This window comes from Polistes dominula, unplaced genomic scaffold (genome assembly GCF_049000335.1).
Source record: "Polistes dominula isolate Pdom_NZ unplaced genomic scaffold, Pdom_raw_medaka contig_33, whole genome shotgun sequence".
NCBI classification, from domain to species: domain Eukaryota; kingdom Metazoa; phylum Arthropoda; class Insecta; order Hymenoptera; family Vespidae; genus Polistes; species Polistes dominula.
Window position 1 is genome coordinate 344,598 of NW_028300998.1, and position 20,234 is coordinate 364,831.

The 20,234-nt window shown below is 32.8% G+C and overlaps 2 protein-coding genes across 6 annotated transcripts; both read left to right on the plus strand.

The window, feature by feature from the left end:
- Window positions 1-1,446: 1,446 nt before the first annotated feature.
- gbb (glass bottom boat) lies at window positions 1,447-14,939 on the plus strand. The gene is given in 8 exon segments (XM_015317487.2): window positions 1,447-1,602; window positions 1,697-2,513; window positions 6,473-6,659; window positions 8,522-8,676; window positions 13,418-13,552; window positions 13,555-13,602; window positions 13,715-13,791; window positions 13,915-14,939. Coding segments are annotated over 7 exon segments (1,272 nt in total). The 5' UTR covers window positions 1,447-1,602; window positions 1,697-2,104; the 3' UTR covers window positions 14,176-14,939.
- A 471-nt stretch (window positions 14,940-15,410) lies between these two features.
- Window positions 15,411-20,205, plus strand: LOC107064601 (DNA helicase MCM8). Of its 5 annotated transcripts, none has more exons than XM_089173600.1 (14): window positions 15,411-15,880; window positions 16,021-16,149; window positions 16,239-16,480; window positions 16,884-17,019; window positions 17,107-17,357; window positions 17,661-17,765; window positions 17,841-18,032; window positions 18,127-18,346; window positions 18,414-18,577; window positions 18,672-18,884; window positions 18,986-19,110; window positions 19,187-19,409; window positions 19,503-19,646; window positions 19,960-20,205. In XM_089173600.1, exons 3-14 carry the CDS (start codon window positions 16,349-16,351, stop codon window positions 20,155-20,157), a joined length of 2,103 nt encoding a protein of 700 aa, XP_089029726.1. In that variant the 5' UTR covers window positions 15,411-15,880; window positions 16,021-16,149; window positions 16,239-16,348; the 3' UTR covers window positions 20,158-20,205. The 5 variants fall into 5 exon arrangements, with proteins under 5 accessions (XP_089029726.1, XP_089029725.1, XP_015172942.2 ...); XM_089173599.1 differs by having other exon boundaries at window positions 15,411-15,867; window positions 16,218-16,480; XM_015317456.2 differs by having other exon boundaries at window positions 15,411-15,867.
- Window positions 20,206-20,234: the final 29 nt, after the last annotated feature.

Below are 20,234 nucleotides of genomic sequence, written 5' to 3' on the forward strand. Positions count from 1 at the left end.
GAGATTGCGTCATAAATGTCGTTAAAATTTAATTCTTTAACATTTGTGACTTATTCTTCACCTATAAAGAGGGATGGTTCGCGTGTTTATTTGTTATCAAATTCATAATAATAATAAAAAGCAAATATTACAGCATATTTAGCGGTAGTACTAATAACTTTAATTGTCGTATGGTAGATAATATTTTTCATTTATCTAGGATTAAATTAAACGAAGCAATATTTTAAGAGAACAAAATTTCATAATTTGAAAATAAAGTATTTTTATATTAACTATTATAACTCATTAGAAATTTGACAAAAAGTGTGTTATATGTTGTAAGTGCTGCTTAGATAGAAAACAATTGTACAGAAAGAAATATATATTATTTTCTAGTGATGTTATTCGATATATTTAGATAAAAAGTAAATTTAACCGATAGAATTAAAATATATTAAATATTTAAGGTATATCCGTGTGTAAGAAACAAAAATGATCATTCGAATGCTAATTTCACCTTGTGACAAATTTATATGACTTCTTAACTATTGCTTCATAAATGTTTATTAATATAGGCATAATTAAAGGAATAATATATATTTTTTATTTCTTATTGAAAATGAACATTTAATCATTTATAAAAAAGAAATGAAAGAATTATAAGTAATAAAAAATAGACATATGAAGCTCGCTGGACGATTTGATCAAAAATGAAGTAGATTTTAAAAGAAGAATTGCTACGTTAGATTAGCCGCCATCGCACGTCGCTTATTCACTAACCGTGATCTTCGATACACGTAGAGTCGAATGATATTGTTGCTGAACACCGCCTACTTCTTCGACAGGGGCGGTCCTATCACTATGACGCAGGAACGTATAAATAGTTTCGAGAATTTTTAATAACAATCGTCGGAAATATCTTGTTTCGTTATATTTGCAAGTTTATCTACATAAACTTTTTTCTTCTTCTTCTTTCTTTTCTAAAACCTATTATTTTTTCTACTTACAATTAAATTGACTAATGGTACTATAGCTATATTGTTGTTATTTTTTATTTAGAATTGTGACAATTATCGATGTGCATTCATTTCAACGATTCAATTTTGACACTGTTTTTGTAGTAGTAAACTTTAGTAATAAACTTCACTCGTTATTGCGTTATTATGTATTTATTGTCTATAAATGTCTGAGTGATCTACATGTACATAGGTAATTAAAATCAATCTGATTATGTAATAGTTTATAACTGATGTAAGTTCCGAGAGAAAGTGATAAGGGAGTATATGATGAAAAAAGAAAAAATGAGAAAATTAAAAAGCAGGGTCGTGTATCGAATTGGTACGGATCTGGGAGGCGGTGGTAAAACCCTCACGGAGGAAAGTAGTAGCGAGAACGAGGAGGTGCGTGGAACACCGTACGGCATACCGCACGGTACAGGACGGCACGAATGGGAAGGGTGGGACGGGACGGAACGGGACGGCACATTGTACAGACTAGCAGACAAACTGACTACTGCTTTGGCACTGGCATCGCGGGAGTCGACGGTAGTAGCAGTGACGGCAGCAGCAGTGGCAGTGTTTGCTCATCGGTGCTCATCGAGAGTTCGAGCTAAGTGTGCTCGAGGTAGGACCAAATTGTTTAGTAAATGTCTCGAGTCCTGGAGAATTATTACCTTGTGCGCGCTTCTATACACCTTATTCTTTTCTTTTCAAACTAGGATAAATTGTGAAAAGCTATTCAAAAGCTATTCGTGTGATCTTTGGATTCATAATTTCATCGAGTTACGTTAAGATCGAACAAGTCAAGTGCGATAAATTCGATTTCAATCGATCCGCGCTGCGCTGTGTTGCGCCGCGCGGATCCTCGAAGATCCTTCGAGGAGAGTTTTTGAGCTGGCGTTGTAGGCCGTGTCTTAGAAAAATAAGCAATTGGGGAAGAAAGAAAAACAAAGAGAGAGGGACGAGAACGATTAATACACACGATTGCAACGGTGTTGAGGGCAGCGAGAAACACAGTAAAGCTGACGACGACGAAGACGAAGACGAAAGTGTCGTGGCAGTGGTGGTGGTGGTGGTGGTGCTGGAGGCGGGAGGGTGACCTCCGGCCAGAGCTCGTCAACGACGAGATGTTATCATACCGTCTCGCGCCGATCTTGATCCTCGCGACGATCCTCAGCGAATTAACGACGAGAGGTTGTGGGGAGAGGATGAGCGGACTTTATGTTGATAATGGTTTTGATCAAACAATCGTACACAGGGTTGTTAGCCAGAGAGAAAAACGCGAAGTTGAGCATGAGATATTAAATCTTCTCGGATTACCTGATAGGCCGAAGAACACAGTAGCACCTCAAATCAAGAGATCTGCACCTAAATTTCTTATCGACATTTACAAAAATGCACTTGGCGAAGATGAAGACGACAAGCAAGGATCAACCGCCGATCAACAGTATAGAGCTGGAGGAGAGTTCGATCTTACTGGTCAAGATCTCAGGGCCATCGACCAGAGCGACGTCATCATGACCTTTGCTGCGCATAGTGAGTTATTATTCTCTTCGGGGATGGGGTATACATGGACAAAATGAAGAGGAAAGGAGAAAGAGAGAGAGAGAGAGAGAGAGCGTGAGAGTGAAAGGAAGAGAGAGAGAGAGAGAGAGAGAGAGAGACGACTCGCAAGTCCACGACTGACTACTCGCGATTCTGCGTGATTCCTTGCATACTTGTCCGAATACGCGCATGGATAAATTCGTGCTAAAAAGAGAAAGATCATAGACGAAGACTTCGAGCATTTTTATCTTTTTATTTGATTTTTATTAACGTATATAATCAGATAATATTCTATTTCGTCTATTTTCCTTTTTGTTTTCTTATTTCACCATAGACCAGATGCTTCTTTCCTTGTCATTTAGTTCCCACTCGTCCTATTGTAACGTTTCAATTATCTCGAAATAATACATTATCTATTTGCTTGAAATAGTTTAGAATCTATCTACGATGCTTCAAAAAAGACTTTCTCATAAAACTGATCTTCTGGAATGAATGAAATAAAAACAGAAGAGGTAGAGAAGGAAATGCATTTACGTTGTTCAAAGTAGAGATTGTGAACTCCGCTCACGACGTATTCCGAAACTCGTTTACGAACCCGTTCTTCGCGAATCTATGTCCTCGTAGAAACAGACTGACTGAGAGGTAACTAGTATTAACTAGTTGAGAAGATTTAATACATCTTTATAATCATATTATTTCACAAAGTTTGTTTACTCGCTCAAACATTCAATATTTATATCACGATATGAATATTTTATCAAGAAACTTAATCTTGTCAAATTTACCATTTCTCGTATTTAACAGTTATTTTGTTTGTAGTAACACTTGTAATCGAAAGCTGAAGCATAAAGTCCAAAAGTCTTCATTACTTTCTTCGATTTCGACGCTAACAAATCTATGAAACTCGTCAAGGTACTTTCTATTTGCTAAGATTCTCCTGTTATCGTGACACTTTATAACCGATTAATTTCCGATTAATTTTCGATCCATCGTCGATGTATACAAATACAATGGCTTAAATTTATTCGATTTTAATGAATCCTACACATTATAGAACATTTATTTTTCAATTTGATAAACTTCAATGGGAATTAATGAAAATTGATAAAATTCTTCATTTCTTTTATCCGAAGACGAAATAAACTGAAGCAATAATAGAAAGTGCTCAAATCGGCAACCGAAAAATATAAATTTTATTTTTTTTTTTTTTTGATTAAGAAAGGAAGAGGAAGTTTGCACGATTGGTCGACCAAGAACGACATCGACAAGGAATTCGATCTTGGTTTTGTGATCAGGCTTACGTGGTCGAACGTGAGAGGTCAGTTTCTAGTGTGGAACTTGGTATCCTTCGCAAAGAACACGGTTGGACTTCTCGGAAACTTCTTCTTCGTCCATATCCTCTCTCTCTCTCTCTCTTTCTCTCTCTTTCTCTCTGTATCTGTCTGTCTGTCTGTATGTCTGTCTGTCTGTCTGTCTGTCTGTCTGCGTGCCTGCCTGCCTCTCTCTCTCTTTCTTTCTCTCATCTTATCTCTCTCTTTCTATCTCTCTCTCTCTCTCTCTCCTCGCTTCTCTCTATCTCCCTGACGTTACCGTCTCTACCGTGGCTCGCATTGAGAAACGTTCTAGGCTTTTCGACGTGATATGCGGCATGCATATAAATTGATACCCATAAGGCTATAACCATAACTTATTCGACATATGTATTCAACCCAATACTGGGAACTCTGAGCGTCCGATAAAAACGTACATAAATTAAATCGCGTTATTACGTTATACAACTACTAGACTATTTTAATTAATTGTCCTGCTACGAGTCTGTCTCTTTTCCTTACTTTTCGTTGCTACACTACCATACCAATAATGATTAGAATCTAGAGATAAAGATGTATATATAATTAGAAAGCAACAATTGTTGATGTAAAACAACGTTTTCCTTATTTAAAGATTGTAATCGCGCTATCTCGTTTCTTAATCATAGTCATTCGTGAAAATAACTATTTAAATGGAAATTCTTCTTTTTTCGATTCCCCAAATTTTCGGCTGAATTAGTTAGATTTATGATACGCGTCTGAATAAATTCATAAAGTCCTTCGGAGATTTGTAGGCACACAGTCATCGATAATTAAGTACCATGCCAACTCAAGGCCGTACGATCTCTACTTTCAAAAATATTATCAAGAATATCACACCTATAGTTACTAAATAATTTCTTTGATCGATTGATTTGAAAGAAGGAAGAAAAAACGTTTCGGATTGGTAATAAAATAGATATAAAAACATCTTGATACACGTGCGTATCATTACAATATATTATCTATAGTTTCTCCATCGCCTTTCTCTTTATTCTTTTTACTTGTTTTCTTTCCTTTGGTCATGGGTATCCCCGTTGGGAAGACGAGTCAATATCTCTCTTTCCCCACGTGAAGCCGCAGGCAGGTAAAAATGTCTCAACTTGGGTGCCCATGTTCATCCCGAATAGTTTTTTTGCTCCTTTCCTCTTCAAGACCATTCTCTTTCTCCTCTCTTCGTCTCTCCCTTCCACGACTATCTGTCTTTTACCAAGGGCGGCTCTATCTTGTCGGAAAGGCAGCGAAAGAGAGAGAGAGAAAAGCATTTGGCAAAGCAGACAAAATCTACAAGAAATAGATAGATGAACCTATCCGATTTTTTTTGTCAAGGTTGAAAGGTAATGATGAATGTAAAGTGATGATGCTTTTACGATAGGACTAATGGCTCGAATCGACTATTAGATTCTTTAAGATTCTATTTGACTCAAACAAGTTCCAATAACGTCTTAAAACAATGTCTAACGTTTTTTTTTTTTTTTTTTCAATGAATGAAAATATTAAATAAAATTATTGCTAATTAGAGCAAAAAACAGAGTAGGTATTCAAAAGAAGAAAATAAGAAAAATAAGAAAGAAATAAAAATTTGGAAGGAGAGGATACTTCCTTGTAGCCAGTTGTCGGACGATGATGCGTTTGTATGTAAGAGAAGTTGGATGAAGCTGTGGGAGGGTGGATGAATCCAAGTGGGATGGAATAGAGTGGAGTGGACGGGTACGGAGAGGGTAAAAAAGAAAAGTCCACTGTTGGCGTGGAGCGGTCCAGAATGGACTCGAGCTATTCGGGACCACCCCGAGTGCCAGGGGTCCAGCCTCGCTCGCGGCAATCAGGTGCCGTTGGAATGCGACCGTTCGAGAAAAACAAAACAAATTTTTATGCCTTCGTCTGTTCCCCGCCCCTCTTAAGGCCCCCCTTTTAAGGCCCACCTCTTAAGGCTCTTCTTCCTTCTCTTCTACCTCCCCGATTTCGATGAGAGAAACATTAAGCATTACTTAGGCTTCTTCTTCTCTGGCCTCTTCTCGAGTCGTCAGAGAAAGAAAGAGAATTCTCTTTTTCTCTCTCTCTCCTCTTCTCTTCTCTTCTCTTCTCTCCTCTTTCAGCTTGAAGGGTAGTCACTAGCTGCGGCTGCTTTGACGTCAGAAAAAAGATGATTTCACGCTGCGAATTGTCTACGGCTCGTTCCAAAGATCCTCCTTTATGAGAATAGCCCTTATCGATCTTTTAAACAAGCTTTTCTCCTTGAGATATATCCTCTTTGTCGGTATATCTACAAAATATAATTGACCCACATATTTAAATTCTTCCGTTTTAGAGGAATTTGTCCAAAGATATTCTATTCTTTCGGTCTTCATCATTTTTGTTCGACTTGACATGACTCATAGGAAAAACGTTTAAATAGATTCTTTTGGAAAAATTTGTTATTCTAGGAATCGTAAATGGTTTCCTTTCAACTGTCAGCTTATCTCGAAGGACAGAAGCTTTTATAGTTTAGTAGATAAGGAATAGAAACTAATTGCCTCGGAACGAACCCATCGTAAATTGAAGTTTCATGCGGTGTGACCATAGTTAAAACGACTTTATGAAAATGCTTTTTTCTATTCGCAGATCATCATGTTCCTGGCGTGAGACATGAGCGCGGAAAGAGACTTTGGTTCGATGTCTCGGATGTTCCAGCCGAAGAATACATAATCGGAGCTGAATTAAGACTTTATCAAAGATATGACGAAAAAAGCCAAGAAAATAATGAATCTTACACGATTACGGCATATCAAGTTCTAAGAAGTGAAGATGGGTAAGCAAACATTAGGATTGAAATCTCTTTCTCTTTTTCCCTCGTCAATTTATGAAGTAAACAATTTATCTGGAAAAAAAAAAAAAAAAAAAAAAAAAAAAAACAAGAACAATTTAATTTAAGTGAAGAGAGTATTGATGATTTTTGATATCGTCATCGCAGTCCTAATTAGGTAGTTTTCGAGCTAGTGAAAAAATGTTAGGTATTTTTGTTCTACCTGTGAGAAAGCATCGACGAACTATCCATAATTTTTCTTTTTTCTTATCTTATTTGTTTCATTTTTTTATCTGTATGATTAGTTTCGTCGAAGGTATGAATGATCATCGCGCGGATCGTTTCTCAATTTCTTTCTCAATATATTATAGTAGAGGACAATATAGTGTAAATATATGGAGATCGAGATGTAATTAAATTAGATATAGCAGGGTATCCGCGCGAGAGATCGAACGATCGAGTCGATTAATTTGCTCCTTCCAAGAGAGAGAGAGAAAGCTTCCAACGAGAATGGCGACGGTGTGTCTAAGCCCGTCGTCATCCCCCTCCCCTATTGGTACCACTGCAGACTTTGGTACTACGACCTGACCGATATACAGACTCTGACAGGAAACACTATTCCGTAAATTGAGGTAAATTAACTGTGGAGACGACGGACTTCAGGCAAGAAGTTAAGAATACGAGTTACTTGCTGTGCCTACGCAGTTAAACACACGCGGTTCCTCTGTCTCCACCTCCACCTCCTTCTCTTTTCTCTCCTTCTTCGTTTCCCTCGATGCGTCACGCATCCTTTTCTTCCTATTTCTTTTCCTTCATCTACTTGAAGCTTCTTTCGAGACAAGTTGGCGACTCGGCTTTCTTGTATACGCTCAGGTTTCTACAATATAAATATTCTGTCACAGACACGAGACGCAACCACGTGCTCTTCGTTCTGTCTCTTGTTGACAAATGAACAAAATTAATCAAATTCGAGATTCAATCGAATATGTTATTGTATATATGTATATAACTACATAATTAACAGGGGTCTAGCTTGTTCAAGAATCAATGTTCCTACAATCGTTTTCTTCGTATGATTCATTCTTCGCGAAGCGGCCAATCATAGACCGATGCGAAACAATTTACTTACATTCATTTCAACTTTCAACAATCTTCCAAATGATGGTGGATATGATGATCGCAACGAGTGAATGAGCAAGCTATGCGAATCGATTTACGCAAACTCGTTTACGTAAGCTAGGCTAGTTGATAGATTTCTCAGCTGATAAATCTGATCATTTGTGTTAACGCGTAAGGAATGTTATTTGAAACGCAATAATTATCGTGAGAAGAGACGAACGTGACGAGATAATTCATTGTTCGTATGACATGCATATACATATCTGTACCTAGCTAGACTTATACCTATACACTGTATGTATGTATGTATGTACATACGAAGAAATAATTATGTGAATTGAAGACCGATGGCATTTGTCTCGAATTGGCATTTGTCTGTTGACGAAAAAATCGAAAAATCTTGTTCTTATGATTCGAAGTATCGACGATGCTTTATCAATAAGCAGATATTTTGAATAATAAGTATCGGTACGATTTTACACATACTTATTATGAGTAGATTACGAGTAAGACATATTTATCTCTGCCTTTATCTATTTGTCTTATTCTCTCGTTCATTATTTAATTCTTTTTCTAATTATACGTAGGTATGTTAATTATTTCTTCACTAATCTAAATCTGACGCAAAACGTGCTTCTTAGTAGTCGATGACAAAGCAGATAATGTATTGATGCCTTGTTAAAGATAGCGAGCGGTCAACGACACTACTTTATTTAAGTGTTTATTAATGTAATATTATATATTTTTAGATCACGGGAATTGCAGTATGTTGACGCGATAAACACCACAGTAGGAAAAGAAGGATGGTTGACATTAAATGTCAGCAAACCTCTTTCACATTGGGTGAATAACCCCGATGAAAATCGAGGATTGTACCTATCAGTTCATCTTGCTAATCATTCTGGTGAGTTTGCGCTTACTTTTATTATAAACAACTATTTCTCAAGGCATATTTGATAGAAATTGTTTTATTATATTTTTACGACCAATGAGACCATTCCCTGATGCCTTATGGCACATAAAAGACAACTTCGTAAGAAAAATAAAAAAGTTATAAAACATTTAAGTTTTTTTACATAGATCGTAAAGATGAAGGCTTCTAGTAAGAAAAAAATGATATTAACTAAGAAAAAAGGTAAGGGAGAAGAATAACTCACATGCTTACATATAAATAATCGTAACACGAAGTTCACGCGTGCTTAAACATGCAGGCGTTATGCTCGCACACATACACAGTTTCAGTATGTATTCTTGCAGTATGTATTAAGCAATACAGCTCGTATATAAGTTCGTAATATCGTAAGAGTTCTCCAATAAGGATCAGAGTTCAATGCAATGAATTCTGAATTGTTCCCATAGACTTTGTTCACAGAATTTCAGATGAGATCATGAATAGTGAAATACAATACAATGTTTCTTTATTTATTTGTAATATTCGAACAAAATTGTTTGATTCATCCTCAAATGGCTTTGTAAATCTTATCATGCTAATTGTTAAAATAATTTAAAATTGAATTTGAAGAATTTGATGATTACTTTACCTTTAGAGGAAAGAATCTAATTAATCATAATATTTATTAATGTATAACGATAATTTAATCTGTCGAGAGATTGATATATTTCAAAAGCGATAGTAGGTGACATTAATAATGAATCTTTTATTGGTAATATACGATAGTTACTTATATTTATTGATATAACGATATTCTCGAGAATATATAAATATATTGTATGTTTCAAGCAAAGTAGCTAGAATCATTTGATGAACGTCTGTCTCGTACGCGAGTACTCGTGTGTGCGTAGAGTTTGTTGTTTGCCGCGCCTAGATCATTTTGTTGCTTGTTTCTTTCTTCCCGTACCCTCTCACTAGTCTCTCTCTCTCTCTCTCTCTCTCTCTCTCTCACTCTCTCACTCTCTTTTTCTCTGATACGCGCACACGTGCACACCGTCTTCCACGTCTCTCGTTCTCAGTACAACCGGTTTACCTTTGATCATTCAATATAAAACATAAGATCGGAGGTATACACTTTTATACAGACATCTTTCCTGCACATACGAATTAAGAGAGATACTTGCGTGCGATGTGTGCGCACACGAGTTTCGAGAGCTTCGAGAAGATGTTATATATATATATACCACAATATAATTCTTCTCTTTTTTTTTATTTTCGCCGAGAGGCACATGTTTCTCTTACAAATACGTATTTACTTACCTACGGATATTTATACACGCGTTTTCCTCGGACAATTTTCCTTGTGTATTTAAATTTATTCATTAGGTGGCTTCTTTTGGTCTATAAAATAAACAGTTTGTTTTTTATTTTGCAACACAAACGAAATTCTTTAGAAAGTGTGGTCAGGTCATGTGATTACGTTCAAAGTACCGTACACATGCTTTTTTTTGCATGTTACATCTACTTATACTCGACGAGTACTCGATTTCGGAAAAGTTAATGCGTGATATTTTTTCGTCTCCAGATTTATGTAAATATTATTTGATTTATTTCATTGTATAACTGATGAAAATATCTTTATTATTCTTTTTTGAATTCATCGTTAAGTGTTATCGTTAAGTACAAAACGATTAGTTATCTGAAAGGGTTGACGATGAAAATACGAACCGTATTAGGGTTTGGCTTTGGAAACATATTTAAGATTCATACCAATAACGGTACATAATATGTATATATATATATATATATATATATTTGAATGTAATATATAATATTGGATTGGCAACTAAGTAATTGTCGATTTGTTCAATGAAATAAAAGATTTTAGTTTTAATATTGAGGTAAAAAAAAATCTAAGAAAATATTTACGCAATGAACTTGTAAAGCTAGATTAGGATGACAGCTAACATATATAAGAAGAAGAAGAAGAAGAAGAAGAAGAAGATCATAACATTTACGGATATCATAAAAAATGGGAGTGAGAGACATCTATAACTGAAATCGGCAATACTTAGTTGTCAACCCAATATATGGGTTCGACGTATCGAAATGATTGTTATTACTTCAAAGTCGTGAAGAGTATTGCCTATGAACGATAACATTAATATATTAAGAGAGATTGTTCTCTTGGACAAAAATCTAATTGTAAGAGTGTTCTAATTTTCTAGAATTTCGGGTCATCTACCTACCCAAATAGACTTCTAATTGTAACAATTCTGAGAATCACTTTTCCAAATCATCAGAGTAGAGTTTTTTCCCCTCAATGTAGTAGGAAGTGAGAGGAGTTTTGATCGAGTAAAGTAAAGTGGAACAGAGTCCAGTAGCAGTAACAGATGTCTTATAATCGCCGCATTCCACGACGTACATTTTTCGTGTACGATGTCGGCATATAAACGCGACCATTCGTATGACATAGAATGTGTCCGTCGTAATCTTTACTATTATTTTCCATTTTTCTGTATTTCTCAAATGAACAACGATGTATATCTGATGCCATCCAATAATTACGTGTTAATGTACAGAACGTTCATTGTGAATGAATTATTATATTTTCATATATCATGTGAAAGAAATGTGTTAAAAATAAGAAATAAATCCATGTGAGATTTGTGCAAACGCAACTTTAAAACCATACCATAGCATATAACGGCATTCATTCTTCGCGATCACGGTGGTAGATGACCGCTACAATCACGGAAAAATGCGCATTCTTGCGGACCAATATATTAGCTTTCTCGGACTTCTCCGCACGATCGAGAAAACTCGTAAGAAGGAATGATCATTTGCATACACGTCTGCTTGGAGCAATGCTTGCCTGGAGCAATGTCTACCTGGAGCAATGCCTGCCTGGAGAGTCACCGGTGTAATCTCTTTCGCCAGTCCGCGCCTCGAGGGAATGGATGGTCTCTTCTGTTTTTTCTTTTATTTTCCCTTTCCTTCTCGCGGCCAACGAGAGAGACGAAGAAGAAGAAGAAAAGAAAAAAAAAGGAAAAAAAGAGAAGAGAAGGGAAGATTCTTATATATATAGGGTGATCTGTATTAGGAAAATTCCCGTCAGGCCACAGGCGTTACTTTGTATGGAAAAAATAGTTGAGTGTCAGGCACAAATGCCTGACACGGCCTAAACGGAAAGTCGTACTTTGCGAAAATTCAAAGTCGATTTTCTCGAAAATAAAGCCTCAAACGAAAACATTGTTATTCATTATTTTCGATTTATTTTTTCATGTAGAATCATCTCCTTTTCGCTTGTACCACCAGTTACAGATCATCCTGTAAATATATATATTGGATCTTTCACACAATACTTATACAGTTCTTGTAGAGTTATAGAATTTCACTGTTTTACAAATGTTATATACTCGTAAGATGAGACAGTAATAGAGCAATGAAATTGGTTTATCTTTAAACATATGTTTGCATAGGTATGCAAGAAATCGTTAATCGGATGTACGAAGGAAATTGATTCTAATGTCGCACTTCTATGCTTATTGAAAATTTTTCAATGATATAAAAAAGATTTGGTGTGCGTATTAGAAACATTCTTTGTGAGTATTCCGACGGAGAAAGTTCAAGTAAAAGATATACAAAGTGATACGTATATATATATAAGTACATAATACTTAAATATGCTTATCTACATTCGGGCAAGGAAAATGATATATAATTTCGTATAAATTAGAGAAATTAGAGTAGATGCCGGAGCAATAAGGAAATTATCTTACATGTATATGAAATTGTTAGTGATTCCGGTTAAAAATAGCAATAAAGCGTTCTTTTTATGAACGAAACCGTTAAATAAATCATAAGACATAGTTACGCGCATTGATCGTGACACGACTAGTATAATAAGAACTGATAAATTGCTTCAAGGAAATAAATCGCCACTGAATATTCACCATGAAACGATGCTCGGTTTACTGATCAAAGCTATTTAATTATCGGTAATAGTATGTGGAATGTCGTTCCACAGTCAAGTTTCTTGAACATTCAATGGCGAAGCCTTTACAGGCATTCATGCATAGTATATATCTTGAAAGATCTTCCGTTCTCCGTTGTTCTCCGTTGTTCTCCGTTGTTTTCAAGAGGGCAATTCCCTTTTGATCATTACTCGCTGTCGTTATTGAAAATCATCACGGATAATCAAAACGTATACGGTAGGTAATCATCGTCTAGCGCGCATATCTAATATACTTGTTTATAAAAGATATATATATACTATATATAATATTACTACTATTATAGGATTACTTACATACATCGTATAATTAAGATATTGTACGTGGCAACGCTATGTTACCTTAATTGCAGGGCTAACATGTTGAGAAACCACGAACTGTAATCTATAGCGTCAAAGTGAACGGCTCGATAGATATCAGACTTCTTGACTTAGGCTCAAGATTCTTAAATAGTTAATATTCATGAAGGTTGGCTATTAATAATCTCAGAAGGCAGACCCATTCTAATAAACATACGCTCAAATGTATACGTCGTACATATTTACGTATGTTGGTATGCATGTATATAAGCATTCTTTTATAGAGTCAAATGTGTGCTTCTATAAACATTGTTGAAATGAAATTGAAACAATCGGTTGCTAATAGCTTGATTTTTTTAATCATACAAAAATATATATGACTCTAGAGACTTTAGAAAAAGTAGTTGTAATAAAAATAAGGATATTTGTGTTTTTTAGTACATGAGATGAGAACAGAGGATATTGGTATGGTTGGATTCAAAGGTAAACCGGACAAGCAACCCTTCATGGTTGGCTACTTTAAAAGTTCTGGTATTAGAGAATCAAGAGTAAGACAGAAACGTGATGCTAGAAGAAAAAGAAAAGTGAAACGTCTAGCTTCGATTATCGAAATCCTTACACCGGTAACTATCGTATTTTCATTCTTTCAATATAAATAGATAGAAATAGATGTATCTAAAGATATTATAAGTTTTATACTTAAAATCGAATTGAAAATAAATGTAAATATTGCAGATGCTGCCGCGCAATACAACTCGAGAACTTGCAAGATTCAAACGCTCTACGTCAGCTTCAGGGATCTTCAGTGGCAGGTAAATAATAAATAATCGCTGAAGATTATTTTATGCAAAAATTTTTTCTCTTTGTTGATTCGATCTTTGTCAGAAACTTATTTCTTGTTATTTATCGATGAATAATGAATATTGATTTTATAGGACTGGATTATAGCACCGGATGGATACGACGCATATTATTGCAGCGGTGAATGCAATTTTCCCTTGAACGCTCATATGAACGCTACCAATCATGCGATCGTACAGACATTGGTTCATCTTGTGAATCCTGGTAAAGTACCAAAGCCCTGTTGTGCGCCAACGAAACTTTCAGCTATTTCTGTCTTATATTTTCTTGATGAGAGTAACGTTATATTAAAAAAGTATAAAAATATGGTCGTAAAGAGCTGCGGTTGTCATTGATAATTTCAATTAAATAATTGAAAGATATATTATTTCAATAGCTGGTTGAGCCATTCGATTTCATTATCATTCAGTATAGCGGCTCGACTATCAGTAGAATAAAAGTATAGTGACATAAAATGAAGAAGCCCTATTGAAAAAGTAATAACATTTTATACAAATTTCGGTTATAGGTATTGTCGATGAATGACACAATTTCTGTTCTTTTATTCTTCCAAAAATGTACATTTATTTACATATGTACGAGAAAATATCAATGCAATTATTTCATGTAATTAGACTTATTTATATTTCTTAGTATATCACGTATTCAAACGATCACGATACATTGTATGTATTTAAGAATATTCTTATCAATTATATCTATATCATAAAATAATTTAGTATAAGACATATTCCATTTTCTAATGACAATTGCTTTACAATCAGAAAATGACAATTAGATAATTTATTATATATATATATATATATAATTGAACGATATTTAAGTGTATTCACTAATTAACAGTAATTTTTTAACCTTGTGACGTTTATCTTTTGTATTTCTACTGCTTTTATACTGCAATGAAATTCAATATTAGTAGTAACAATGCTCACATGATATAAAAATAATGTTCGTTATTATTTACTGATGATTATTTCAAAATAAATATCAGGTACATTTTCTATCACATAAATTCGCACACGACAATCATACACATATATGTATACACATAGATACAAAATTCTCTTTATCGAACGTCAAAGTGTATGAATGAGATTAAGTTTTTTCTTTTAAGAATTGAGACGTATAAGTGTGCTCAGAGGTAGGTATGTAAATTGAAAAATAATCTAGTTTACATTTTTATATGTTCTCGTAATTTTTGTAATGACAATGTAAATATATCATTGTACATATGTTCAGCATAATACACATTTAATTATAAAAAAAAAAAAAAAAGAAAAAAAAGTCTTTCTAAAATCATTTAGTTTTTTATTTCCTTTTCAGAAAAATGAATCTATAAGTTTAATACCATTAGACTATTTAGTTATATTTTAATATAATATTGATTGCAAAAAGTATATTTATGTATATTATCATTGATAGATAACGTTAAATTAAAGAATACAAAAGTACATAGAAGTTTACAAGTCTACTTTTCTTGTAACCAAAATCATCATAGTTAGCACCGGGGCCACTAGTGGGCGATAGTAGGTACAATTTATGACAAATTGCCTATAGCGATCGTTCTCCTCAGTATTCAATCAATTATCGTCCACTGATGGTCTCGGTGCTACCTAAAGATGATCTTTTACACGAAAAGTGATTTCGCGAGCTTCTATGCTACTACATTTTTTATTTTTAGTATGCATAATCAATATCTATCTATCTTTCTTTCGAATTCGAAAGCCAGGTGTCAGTCATTTTGTTCAAAATTTTGGGCGTATTTTTATAATATGACTGCATGCCACCAGAGGGAGACATCTCATTCTATGATACAACGCCAATTTTGAATACATGTCAATTTATAAACACATTCTATATATATATATATATTGATGAGTGCTGTCAGAATTATGTTTTGAGGTTAAAATTGATTAAGTTCATATTACTACTTAAATATATATACAACTATATGAAATATGAATGACAGACGAAATAATTTTTATAAAAAACGTTTTTATACGAAAAAAAAGCAACCGAACAAACTAGTAAGTTTTAAATGTAGGTTAAGTTTATCTGCTTAAATGAATTTTTATTATAATTTCTTAGATATATAAATAAATAATCTTATATATTATACAGTTACATTACATTTATAACGTAGTTACATTTACTATTGATTAATACTTATGTTATGATAGGAATAACTAATGAAATTAAAACATCAGAAAAGCGATCACAATGCTCATCTAAAGATGATGCATCTTTACATATACATGAAAGTAGCAATATTCCATACCATGGATGGACATTGTACTTTGATGAGAAAGGTATTGAAGAAAAAATATTACATTATTGTTAAAACGTTACAAATAAACTTTAAATACTGTCTGATTAGTTCTTTTAACTTTTTTTTTAGAATACAAAAACTCCTCCAGTACTGTAAAAAAAGTTGAAGCTGCCAAACAATTTTTGAAAAATTATTCAAAACTGTCATCATTTCTTACATTGGAAAATTTAGAGGCTGGAATGATTTTCCATATTGATTATAATGATTTATGTGATGATGATAAGTTTTTAAATGAGTGGAGTAATTTTAAAAGTGATATACAAGAAAAATCAATGTATACAATAAATTGTATCAAGCTTGCAATTCATCAGGTATATTCATATACATAAATATTGTTTAAGAGAGATTATTTTTTTCTTATTCTATTTAAAATTAGGTTTACCGGAAAGTTTTGTTTATTCTCAAATGAAAAAAAGAATAATACATTTTCAATATATTTATTAATATTTGCTGACTAATATCATTTTCAGATGATGAAAGCACTGTTTCAATAAATTTAGAATATGTAGAAATACAATGGTAAAAAGATTCAACCATATATGAGATAACATTAGGGGAAGAACATTTTCTCTCTGCTAAACCTAATATAAATTATGTTTACATATAAATAATATTCCTCAATTATTCTGGAGAATATAACTTATATATGTTAGTAAATCAGTACATATCTATATATTCGGTTTATCGTCTAGTATTATCGTTTATCATTTCCAGAATATTTTAAATACCCTGTCCAAAGAAGACTTAGAAAGTTTTGTGAATTCAATTTATTTATTGCCTACAGTCAAAATAAGAATATTAAACTATGCAGAAACAATTTGTTTACGAGATATTAAAGTGAATTCCTATGGTATTTTATTAAAACTATATATTATTCCGATATTTTGTATCTCTAATACTTTTTCATTGTCTTTTTTTTTTTTTTTTTTTATTTAAGGAAAATTAATAAATACGAAAGGATGTGTTGTAAGGGTAGGAAGAGCAAAGCAGCTTGCTCAATGGTTTGTGTTTGCATGTACAAAATGTGGTTTGGAAAAGATGGAAAAACAGTCAGAGGGATTTTATACCGTGCCTAAAAAATGTATCATTTGTGGTATATCAACGTTTCAACCTGTATTGAATTCGCCTCATGTGAAAACTATATCTTTTCAAATGATTAGAATACAAGAGATATTCAATAACGAACAGGTATTTACCTTTTTCAAATATATATATGAGTATTTTATAAACATCTTATTTCATTCATTTTTTGAACTTGAAAATATGTGGCTCCCAACTATAATAAAAAATAGATCACACACACATGCGACCTGTAAATTAATATCACAAGAGTTTGACATGCTTGCACTAAAAAAACAATAAAAAGAGGCAACCTCTTAGATAGTATTAAATAAGTGTGAGAAGGTGTTGGTAGTCATTACCTCGAACTAATCACATAGACTGTAATAATACTATTAACTTTTATATAAGATTTATATAAGATTCTTTTAGGAAACTAAAGGTAGAATGCCTAGAATACTAGACGTCAAAATTTTGGATGATTTGGTGGATACTTGCATGCCAGGAGATGATTTATTGCTTACAGGAATAGTTAAAGTAAGCAACGTTTATGCTATACAATTAATCATTTTTTTTTTAGGTCTTTTTTTCTTAATAATTTTATACTATCAGGTTCAAGGAATCGACGATAATACATCTAAAGGACATGCTACTGCTTCATTTTCTTTTTACATGGAAGCTGTAACAATAATTCATAACAATAATGTTAATGATAATAATATTGATAAAAATACTGACAAAATGCATATGAACACAGACACAGTCACAAATAATATGAATATAAAAGATTATCTTGCAATTAAGGTTTATATATATTTATATAAATATACATATATTTCAATATATATTTTATTTTACTTTTATTTTATACTAATAAAATCATAAAATCATTTTCTAGGAGGTATATGAAAAGCCTAATGTCTTTTCATTACTAATACATTCATTGTGTCCAAGTATATATGGTCATGAAATGATTAAAGCTGGATTAATATTAAGTTTATTTGGCGGAAATGCGAAACGTAGAGGCTTACGTGATCATATACATGTACTTATAGTAGGAGACCCTGGTCTTGGAAAATCACAAATGTTACAAGCATGTTCGCGTGTATCTGTCAAAGGTGAATATACTCGTGTAAATATTTACTTCAAAGTGCATATTTCTAAAGATATTTTTCTATGTTTTAGGTGTATATATATGTGGAAATTCGAGTACATCTTCAGGATTAACCGTTACTCTCACAAAAGAAAATGGGACAAATGACTTTGCGTTAGAGCCTGGTGCTTTAGTTTTAGCAGATAGAGGTTGTTGTTGCATCGATGAATTTGATAAAATGTCTGTGCAACATCAGGTATGTAAATAAGATCTTAAACTAAAAGAGCATATAATGTACACATTTTTTGAACATTACTTTAACTTATATAGAAAAATAATATGTTATGCAGGCTCTATTAGAATCTATGGAACAGCAAAGTGTCACTGTTGCTAAATCCGGAATACTATGCTCTCTTCCTTCTAGAACATCTGTTCTTGCAGCTGCAAATCACATTGGGGGTAGATACGATAAAAGCAAGACAATTTTACAAAATTTAAATATAAGTCAACCACTTCTTTCAAGATTTGATTTAATTTTTTTACTCCTTGATAATCCAGATAAAGTATGTGGTTATTTAAAAAAAAAAAAAAAAAAAACATTTTCCTTCTCTAACAATAAGTGTTACATTAATATTTTATAATTTCATTTGTTTATATGTAATAGAGACGTGATCATTTAATATGTAAACATATTATGTCGTCTCATATTAATTTAAATAACAAGAAGACAAAGAAGACTCCAAGCGATGATCAATCAATGCAATCAATATCATTGAATGATTCTTTAAAGTAATTTGAAAAATAAGTTTATATTAAAGGATTATTATTTCATATGTAAAATTCAATTATGTATATTCTTTTCTAGAGAAAAACTAATGTTTTCATCGATAGAACCTGAAGACGTAATACCACAGATTATACTAAAAAAGTATATCTCATATGCTCGTCAATATGTTCATCCAAAATTAACTGTTAAGGCGGCAGAAGTATTGCAAAAGTATTACTTAGAGCTCAGATTGAGGAATGCAGAATTAGGTGGTATTCCTATATATAATAGACAATTGGAAGCAATGATTAGACTAACCGAGGTTGGCCGTTACTCATTCTATTATAATTATAATAATTATGCTTATATTTACAAATGATATTGCGATAAATAACAATAACATTAACATTTTCAGGCTAGAGCAAAGTTAGAATTACGCGTTGAGGCTACAGAGTCTGATGCTTTAGAAGTAGTCGAAATATTGGATTACACGATGATGAACGTATTAGAAAATCCAAGTTTGAAGTTACCACTTGGAAGTAAATTTACAGGGGGAAAAGTATGTTTAACATTTTTACATATATATAGGCAATTTTCGAAGATATGGACATAACTTTGGGGATAAATTTATTACGTTAAAATAAGAAAAAAAGTTCATATACCTGATATGATCCTGTTTTCAAATTACAAGTAACGTTTCTAATCTCATGCATGATCTTTTAGTCCTTGGCTCGAAATCACTTTGAATACACTTTGAATTTATTTCCAAAGTTATGCCCATATTTTTGGGAACTTCCTATATATATATTTAGATTTAGAAATACGTAATGTTAAAATTATTTATAAATTCATATAATTATTTTCTCTAATAGGTACAAATATTTATAAAGTTACTAGAAAATGAAATCAAATTGAATAGACAAAGATTATTTTCAGTTACAGAACTGAATGAAATTGCAGTTAATGGTGGTATTAATGTACAAGATTTTAGTCTGTTTCTATCGAAATTGAATGAGCAAGGTGTTTTATTACAAATTGAAAGAAATCTTTATAAATATGTTAAAATTTAATAGTTCCTATTATATCAATATTACAACAATGTTCATGTAAAAAAAATATACATTTTGTAATTAATAAATCATTTATA

Bases quoted from the DNA above. Each gene is read 5' to 3' on its own strand.
- LOC107064601 (XM_089173600.1), top strand. From the start codon at position 16,349: ATGATTTTCCATATTGATTATAATGATTTATGTGATGATGATAAGTTT. The intron at 17,766-17,840 runs GTAAGCAACGTT...TTATACTATCAG, and splicing joins TGCTTACAGGAATAGTTAAA to GTTCAAGGAATCGACGATAA. The intron at 18,347-18,413 runs GTGAATATACTC...TCTATGTTTTAG, and splicing joins TTCGCGTGTATCTGTCAAAG to GTGTATATATATGTGGAAAT.